This window comes from Tupaia chinensis, unplaced genomic scaffold, assembly GCF_000334495.1.
Source record: "Tupaia chinensis unplaced genomic scaffold, TupChi_1.0 Scaffold000477_1, whole genome shotgun sequence".
Taxonomy (NCBI): Eukaryota; Metazoa; Chordata; class Mammalia; order Scandentia; family Tupaiidae; genus Tupaia; species Tupaia belangeri.
The window spans coordinates 2,454,016-2,463,482 of record NW_006159986.1 but is presented as its reverse complement, the minus strand read 5'-3'; the positions used below and the strand labels follow the sequence as shown (position 1 = coordinate 2,463,482).

Below are 9,467 nucleotides of genomic sequence, written 5' to 3'. Positions count from 1 at the left end.
GGCTGGACCAATTTACATTCCCACCAACAGTAGCAGGGTTTCCCTTTCACCATAACCCCACCCACACTTACCACTTTTTGTATTTTTTAATCTTTACCATTCTGACAGGGGTTAGGTGAGACCCTCATATATTACTGGTAGGAATGTAAATTAGTGCAGCCACTACATAAAACAATACAGAAGTTCCTCAAAACCCTAAAAATAGAATTACTACTTGAACAAGCAATCTCTTTTTAGTATATACTCAAAGGACAGGAAATCACTCTGTGTGAGAGACTTCTACACAGTCATGTTTATTCCAATAATATTCACAATAGTTAAGACATACACTCACCTAGATGTCCAACTAGTGATGAATGGATAAAGAACATGTGACACATACATGCAATGGAATACTACTCAGCCATAAAGAACAATGATCTTATTATTTGACATGAAATGGATGAACTTACAAGATATAATGCTAAGTGAAACAAGCTAAGCTATAAAAGACAAATACTATATGTCCTCACTTAACATATCAAGTGTTGGGACCAGCAGTTGGCATAAATGGCTATGTTGCTAGACTCCCATGTAGTCGACCACAGTTTGAGTTCCAGACCCAGTGACTTAAACTCATGCTGGATGCAAGTGCATGCATGCCCAAGGTCCTGAGAGGAGATGGAGGAGAAGAAGGGATTGCAGCTTGGCCATCCCCCCTCCCCCTCCCGGGGGTGATTTCTCTCTTTTCATCTCTCTGTGTCTCTCTTTCTGGTGAGTGCATGTGCCCTATAGCAAAAAACTCTCAAAAAAACAAACAAACAAACAAAACAACGTATATCGAATGTCCTCACACAGAAGCTAATGAATTCAGTAGCATAAAAGCAGAGAGAGTAATCATAGATATTAGAAGCTGCATGGGGTTGGGGACAGGAAAAGGGCTCCAGGAGAAAATAATGAACAGACACAAAAATGCATGTAAACAATGAAAGGTTATAAAACAAGGAACCACAACTAAGAACCGGGTTCGCGTCCCGGACCTGGTGGCTTAAACTCACACCGGGCGCGTGTGCGTGCATGCCCAAGATCCCAAGAGGAGAATGGAGGAGAAGGGATTGCGGCGTGGCCATCCCCCTGGGGGGTGATTTCTCGCTTTCTGTCTCTCTGTCTCTCTTTGTCTGTCTGGTGAGCGCACGCGCCCTATAGCAAAAAAACTCTCAAAAAAAAAAAAAAGAAAGAAAAAGAAAAAAAAAGAATAAATAACATGAAATGCATCAAAATAAAAACAAATAAGTACTAAAGGCAACAAGAGCTACAAAATGTCTGAGTGGTATAATTTTTCTATAAGCCCTGACAGTTTGAAACAACTGAAAATCCCAATTGCTTCTATAAGCAGAGCTCCAGGATAGAAAGGGAGATGGAAACACTGGATTTGGGGAAAGACTGGATCTGAGACCCCTGTCAGCTGAGATTATTGCCTAGGGGGTTTGATACATTGGAAGATTGCAGCCTTCAAGGAGAGGGCTCAAGTTCTTAGACTTTTTCGCCTTACTGGTGACTTTATTCATGGTGTTCCATGGGCACTCAATTATGTCCAATTGTGATACTACTCCTTAGAGTATATTTGGATTTTTCAGAAGGCTAAGTGAGAGCTAATTCTCCCAATTTCTGGGGATATTGTAAGACAGAGTCATTTTAGATGACTCTAACAAGTAGCCATGTTACAAATAACAATTGCTTTGTAAGTCAATCCACTGAAAGACATATTGTGGAAGCTAAAAATTTGATTACACAGAAGTGGAGAGTGCAATGGTTAATACCAGAAGCTGGGAAGAGGAAGGAAGGAACTAGGGAGAATTTGGTTAATAGATACATGAGAGCAAGTTGCAGAGTATTACAGTAGAGTCCAGTAAACATAGTTGGTGACTAATAAATATCTACTTTAAAATAGCTACAAGAGAGGACTTTGACTGTTCACAACATAATGCCAAACATTTAAAAAGATAGATATGTTTATTGCTCTAAATTGATTAATATACATTGCATTTATGTACTGAGAAGCCACACTAAACCCCACAAATATGTATAGCTAGCATATGTCAATTAAAAATTATTTTAAATGGACCAGACAGTGGTGCAAAGGCAAAACACAGCGTTCTGCAAGGCTAACCCCTCTAGAAAGTTTTCAAGTTCACATTCAGAGACCTCCCTGCGTATGCTGGGTATGTGCATGCCCATTATCGAAGGCTGACTGAGGCTGGGTGTGGACAGAGGTATCAGGGCCCTGTTGGGGGCGCTATCTTTCTGTCTCTCTTTGTCTCTCCCAGTCATGGAAGAATTAACTAAAAAATATTTTTTAAAGTCCAATACACTTTTTAAATTCCTGAAAAAAAAATAGATATCCCTTAACAGCTGGGATGTGGCACCCATAGTTCATTTTTCAACTCTTGGGCTTACAAAAAATAGTCCCACTTATATTTTTGACTCCAGCCCTCACTAGGTGTATGATCTTGGGCAAGTCACTTACCTAATTTCCTACATGTAAAATAAAGTACAGAACTATATCTATTACATAGGCATGTTATAAAGAATAAGTTAATATATGTATTTCATTTGTCATGATGCTTGGAATAAATTTAGAATTCAGTGATACTGGATATCATGACTATAAACAGTAAAATTCACTTTAGTTCGAAAAGATAAAACCACAGAAATCACAGTCATTCTTCTACTGACAAGCCCTGACTTTTAAAATATTTCTATAGCATTGTTCTTCCCAGGGAGTATAGAAATGGAAAAAGATGCTAACAACCTAACAACTTGAGGAATTCACTTCCACTGTTAACACTTAACCCCAAGATTGTGACAGCTCCTTTGTGCTATCAAAACACCAAACAACAAAAGCATCATAAAAATAATTGAAGACTTTGAAGTTAAGGTCATTAAGTTCATATCTGAACCATAAGTAACAAAATATAATGAGTCTCTATTAAATAAGGAAAACTGTCTTTCATGAGTGCCTAAGCACCTAAAAACTGTCTGGAGAAGTTACTAATCTGTCAAAGTCATTTCAGAAAGAATAAACAAAAACAAGGAAATGTTCATGTGTCCTGGGGATCATCAGCACCTGGCCTGGGTATATAAAGGGCCCAGTGGGGAAGGAAGACATTCACACCTGACAATACTCACCTCCTCTCAACAGCCCACCCCAGAACAGCACCAGACACCACCATGACCGGCTCCTGCTGTGGCTCCTGCTGTGGCTCCTGCTGCTCCCAGAGCTGTGGGGGATGCTGCCAGCCCTGCTGCTGCCGCGCCCCCGCCCTGCCCTGCTGTGGTCTCCCGCCCCTGCTGCTGGGCCTCCACCTGCTGCCAGCCCATCACTGTGCAGTCCCCCTGCTGCCGGCCCCCCTGCTGCCAGCCTGCCCCCTGCCGCATGACCTGCAGGACCTGCCCTACCTGCCCCTGCAGCTGCTGAGCAGCCCATTTTCATGAAGAGATCCCCAACAGGTAGCCAGGTCCATCCTGCTGCCCCTCAGGGTTTTACAGCAGAACAGGATACATGGTCTTGAGAAGTCTATTTCTTCTCTCTTCAAGCAATCTCATTATGCATTGAAGATACTTTTACAGGCCAACTGCTGATGAAGAACACTGAACTCTTCACATCCCATTCTAACTCCTATATCATGCTGTATGTTTTCTAATAAACTTAATACTCCCAGCATAGATATCATGGTCTTTGTGGTATTTCCTTTTGTTAGGCTCTCTCTCTCTCTCATTCAGAACTATTCAAACACGATGCAGAAGAATTCTCTTATGTTGTTCTCTGAAATAACCTCAGTCTGAGTAGTTTTCTTATAATTGTTGTATCTGGCATCCAGTAGCTGAGTAGATAGGAAGGTAGGTATGAGATATCACAGGTACAAGTCATTCACACCCAGAATTCCAGGCACATGCCAAACACCTGGGAAATGGCCTGCAACAACACGTTAGGAGGCTGCATCTGGGCCAACACTGCGTTCTCAGTCCTGATGCTCTGCACTAATCTGACACCTTTGGGTACAATGTAAAAACCCCAGTATGTCAGATGTGGAGGAACAGATGAGTAGAAGGGGGCTGGACACTGCTGCGTGGTGCAGAGCCATATAGGACTGCCTAGAGTTCCATCCCCGGTCAACCAGAACACACCACATGCATTCATAGCACAGCCATCCATGATCCTGGCTGGCTGGGAGGCAGGCGGGAAGATGACAGTGTGTGGCAGGACCCAGTTGGAGTTACCTGTCTTCCCCTCTCTCCCTCTCCTCAAGAAATAGACTTCTTTTGAAGGGACAGTGTGTCTTTTTGAAAAAAGTACTGAAAGGTCATGTAAGTTATGTTTTAAAATAGCTCTGTAATTATAGTTACAGATGTTCAGAAAATACCCTGGAGAAAACAAGTTTCCTGATATTAGATCTTTAAATCAAACACTTCCACTCGGTATGGTAAAAGGCTTGTTAATCTACCCATAGATTAATTGTGTTCTTTTGTCTTTTGTGCCAAGTATAACTATTACTTTGAAAAATGGATCCCCTGATATATGTTAAAGTGTTTTCTCACTTTCCCTCTCTCTCTCTGGCAAATACATGCCCTATAATTTAAAAAAAAAAAGATAAAAATTAAATAAATCAAAACCTACCTGTAAAACTTGAATGGATTTAAAACAAATAAATTATAATGCAGCTGCAGCTCTCTGTACTACAAAAGAAGTCTTCTTTTTTTTTTTTTTAATAAGTTTGCTATAAGGTGCCTGGGCGCTCACCAGAGTGGAAGTGAGAAATCACCACCCAGGAGGGATGGCCATACCACATTCCCTTCTCCTTTCTCCTTTCAGGATTTTGGGCACACATGCACACACACACCTGGTGTAATTTTCAAGCGACCAGGTCTGGGACTCAAACTGCCCAACCGGCTATGTGGGATCCAACCATCCCAACCACCACATCACCTGCTGTTCCAAAAGGAATTTTTTTATAAAAGAAAAGTGTAGGTACCAGCAGCAGTTAGTGTAATGGCTATGTCGCTGGACTCCCATGTAGTCGACCGTGGTTTGTATCCTGGACCTGGTGGCTTAAAACTCACACTGGGTGTGTGTGCGTGCGTGCCCAAGATCCCGAGAGGAGAATGGGGGAGAAGGGATTGCGGCGTGGCCATCCCCCGTGGGGAGTGATTTCTCGCTTTCTATCTCTCTGTCTCTCTCTGTCTGTCTGGCGAGTGCACGTGCCTATAGAAAAAAAAAAAAAGAAAAGAAAAGAAAAAAAACCTCTTCAAAAAAAGAAAGAAAAGTGTATACCACTATGGTATATGTAATGAGCTTTTCCTATATCTTTAAAATATTATTTAATTTATCTTTTTACATTTTAGGGTTATCTGAATTATATAAAATATATTTGATAATTTCAAATTAAGGATTTTAAAAAGCTACTAGCTGTTTCAAATTTTATGTACAATTATTCCTCTCCACTTGTACAAACAACGAAAAATGGAAAACATGAGACAATATTTTTTCACATTAAAATTTGTTCAGAGTCCAGCAGATGGCATAATGGTTATGTTGATGGACTCCCACATAGTCGACTGTGGGAATCCTGGAGTTCAAGTCCTGGACCTGGAGACTTAAAACGCATGCTGGGTGCATGTGTGTATGTGTGTGTGTGTGTGCCCAAAATCCTAAGAGAAGAATGGAGAAGGAATTGCAGTGTGGCCATCCCCCTAGAGGGTGATTTCTTGCTTTTTATCTCTCTGTCTCTCCAGTGAGCATGCATACCCTACAGCAAAAATCGCTAATAAAAATAAGTGCTCATAATGTTATAATTAAACAATACTGTAAAATAAAGCCCTGGATGTTTTATGCATAATATGTTGTCCATCAACACTAGAAATGTCTAAATTTATTTTGAGGTTTTCTTTTGTTCATTTGTTTTTTATGAGATGCATGCACTTCACGGGGGGGAAAAGTGAATGCAAGAAAGCACTCCCTATGGGGAATGGCCGTGCAGAAATCCCTTCTCTTCTATTTTTCATTTCAAGATTTTGGGCACATATGCACACACACCCATGTCAGGGACTTACACCACACCGTTAGCCATGTTGAATCCAGCCACCTTAACCACTGCACCAACAGCTGGCCCTATTTCATTTTTTTCAAAGGATGCTTCTCTGAGACTCTTCTGTAATACACAGGCTGTGGAGGTTTTCTGTAGAGCTCATGCCATGCTCCACAATCCTGATACATATACCTATTATCAGTTCAATAATACCTGACTCCCCTTAACAGAGATTAATACTCAATAAGAGAGAACATCATGTCTTCCTTGCAGTTTTTACTTTATCCCACTTTATTAATGAAATTCACCTCTGAATAATCTTATTTAATGTGTATACTGCAGTGGTTAAACAGACAGTTGGCCATTAACTATATCAGATACATGGGTCTTTGTTATAAATTCAAAATTTAGAGTTCATGAGGCATGAATGTAGCAAAAATTTTAAAACAACCTTTTCAAATATATTTGTTTACTTACTCGACAGATACAAAACACTAAGTGCCAGGCACCATTCTTAGGGCATGACTAATACTGGCTCATTTAGTCCTCACAACAATCCTAATATGTACTATTATTATGGCCTAAGGACACACCATCAGTAAGTGACAGCTTTTCATGAGTGTCGTCTGGTTTCAGGATAAGAGGCATCAGGAAACGGCATATGACTTGCCACAGTGTCCAACCACAGAGCCGCGCTCACACAATTCCATGGTATGAATAACTGAAGCATGACCCATATTTTCTCTGCCTGAAAATGAAGTGTGGCAAGGGGGTGGGGATAAGTGTGTCAGAGTGACTAGACACTAGATGAGTTTGCTGAGTGCTATGTAGACTCTCTATCCTTGTGGCTTTTACAAAGGGGAGAGAAAAGTCACTTTGGGATTACTTTGGGTCTGAAGTGTTTGAAGTAGAGAAATTAATCTTATTAACTTGATGTTTTCTAAGAGGCTCCCATTGCATAAAATGTGATCATCCTGAAAACTCCATAGAAGCATGGAAGTTTATTATGAGATAGTGTGCCCTGAAAAAAAGAGAATATACAACTTTTGATCTAGGATCTGGTTAAAACGTTGAGAAAACACTCATGTTCATGAACAAAGGAAAGAATATGAAATGTGATTGAGACTGCTTGGTTTCTCCCTGCTCTGTTTCCTAAATTGGTACTATGTGATCAATCTACTAACATTTCTTTTAAAGTTTTGAACATATGTTTAAAATTTCATTTGAAAAGTTTTAGAACATGGGTCCCAAAGCACATTCTTTTGAATGATGGGAATGATCCTAAAGTGACCCAAAACCCTGTTGGTATAAGATAGGAGGAGTAAAGCTGTCAAGTAATGAGACCATTTCCCCCATGTAGCTCTTTTTTTTTTTCCATGCCACAATCCCTTCTCCCCCATTCTCCTCTCAGGATCTTGGGCACACACACACATGCACTTGGCGTGAGTTTAAGCCACTGGGTCCAGAACTTGAACTGTGGTCAACTACATGGGAGTCCACTGACATAGCCATTATGTCAACTGCTGGTCCCCCTACCACATATGGCTCTTAACTGCCCTTATTGATACTTCCTGAAGAAGCAGGCCCGTCACATTTTTAGCAGTGTCACAGCAGAATAACCTTGTGGCCTCCCAGTGTTCCTCCTCTTAACAATGCATTGTGTATGTTTGCAACAGTAACTGGGAAAACCCCATATTCTCACTTGATAATAATAGCACCCATATCAAGGTGTATTTTTAAAATTCCACTACATGGTTTCTCATTTTATACACAAGAAAGGGAAATATAAAAATAATGTCATGGTTCAGAGATAATGAGTACATTCTGGACTAACTCCCTGGCCCTGTGGTTAAATGAGCTGGATCCCATATGGCTGACCAAGGTTTAAATCCCAATCCCAGCAGCTTGCAAAACATGCCAGGTACTTGAGAACATGCGCCCCCAAAATCCCAATGGGATAGAGAAATGGAGAAGAAATAGCCGTATGGCCATGTCTCCACTGAGAGGTAACTGTCTCCCAGATAAGTGCATGCAATTAAAAAAAGAACAAACAAATGAAAAAGAAAAAGAAAAAGAAAAGGAAGGAAGAAAAGAAGGAAAGAAAGAAAGAAGGAAAGAAGGAAGGAAGAAAGAAAAAAAGCTACATTCTATGACCAGAAGAACCAGAGCTGCACAAAACTTGAACCAGAGAACAGAAAACTGCAAAGCAATAGTGGATATGTTATTCTAATACTTACCTTATAAAAATAAACTTTTGTCTTATCAGACATGCAGTGAAAGTACATTACGAGAATAAGACAGTGTGGAATGGGGGGGGTGAAGAGAAGAGGATAGAGAAAGCTAGCAAGAGAAGAAATAGAGAGGCAGGACATTAGTGGGAAACAGATATGGCTTATTACCTATTGATGATGACATGTATAGTACTCTCAACTGGATTGGTCTGAGAAGTATTTCATGATGGGTGAAGTCTTTTTACAAGCAAAGTGAGAAATAGTGATTAACTGTTTAAAAAATAATTGGAATAATAATAATAATGATTGGGAAAAACAATGAAAAGATACTGAATGATGAAGTGGAGAGATTAATGTCTCTGTATTGACTGACATACATGGCATTCCCTTTTGAAAAAGCAATGTAATACACTGTAAAGTTCTATGCAGTCCAATGTAATATAAACAAGATTATGATGATAATAAAAAAATAAAAATTTAAAAATCAAAAAAATAAAAATAAAAATAAACTTTTGTCAACAACTCAATATCTTTCATTCCTATAAAATCTAAAACACATAAACAAATAAATAAACTTTAGCCTTTTGCATACAAGTATACGAGATACTGTTCTACTCAAGGTATATACATTCTACTATATCAACTTATACGTGAATGTATTACTAAAGAACCCACATAGAACAATGTGTGTTAAGACCTTTCTGATTCACCTGTAGACCCTTTCAGAGCACCTTTTAGGGGCCAATGATTTTATCCATTCTCTATGCAGCTTCCATGTTAATATTTTTTAAACTGAAGTTCCTTTAAGACCATTTTATCCAAGTTTAACCAGGCACTATTCTAAAAATAAGTGCCAAGAACTGCTATCACCTCAAATGACTACAATTCTTAGATTTTCATGGAAAGTGTAATACCTGCATACTTAGGATTCAACAAGAGTTCTTTAATGAGATCATGAGTGTGTCACAAGTGACCATTAGTCAAAATAAAATTCTACTTAATTGGTCAAAAGATAAACAAGAGGGGTCATCAGCACCTGGCCTGGGTATATAAAGGGCCCAGTGGGGAAGGAAGACATTCACACCTGACAATACTCACCTCCTCTCAACAGCCCACCCCAGAACAGCACCAGACACCACCATGACCGGCTCCTGCCCTCGGTTCCGCCGCT

At 39.9% G+C, this 9,467-nt stretch overlaps 1 protein-coding gene across 1 annotated transcript in view; it reads left to right on the top strand.

Moving 5' to 3' along the window:
• The first annotated feature begins 3,210 nt into the window (after positions 1-3,210).
• The window catches only part of LOC102470468 (keratin-associated protein 2-4), a 6,631-nt gene continuing 374 nt past the window's right edge, over positions 3,211-9,467 (top strand). Inside the window, exon 1 of the mRNA XM_006156036.1 lies at positions 3,211-3,293. Coding sequence (XP_006156098.1) covers positions 3,211-3,293 — 83 coding nt within the window. The remainder of the gene's footprint in view (positions 3,294-9,467) is intronic.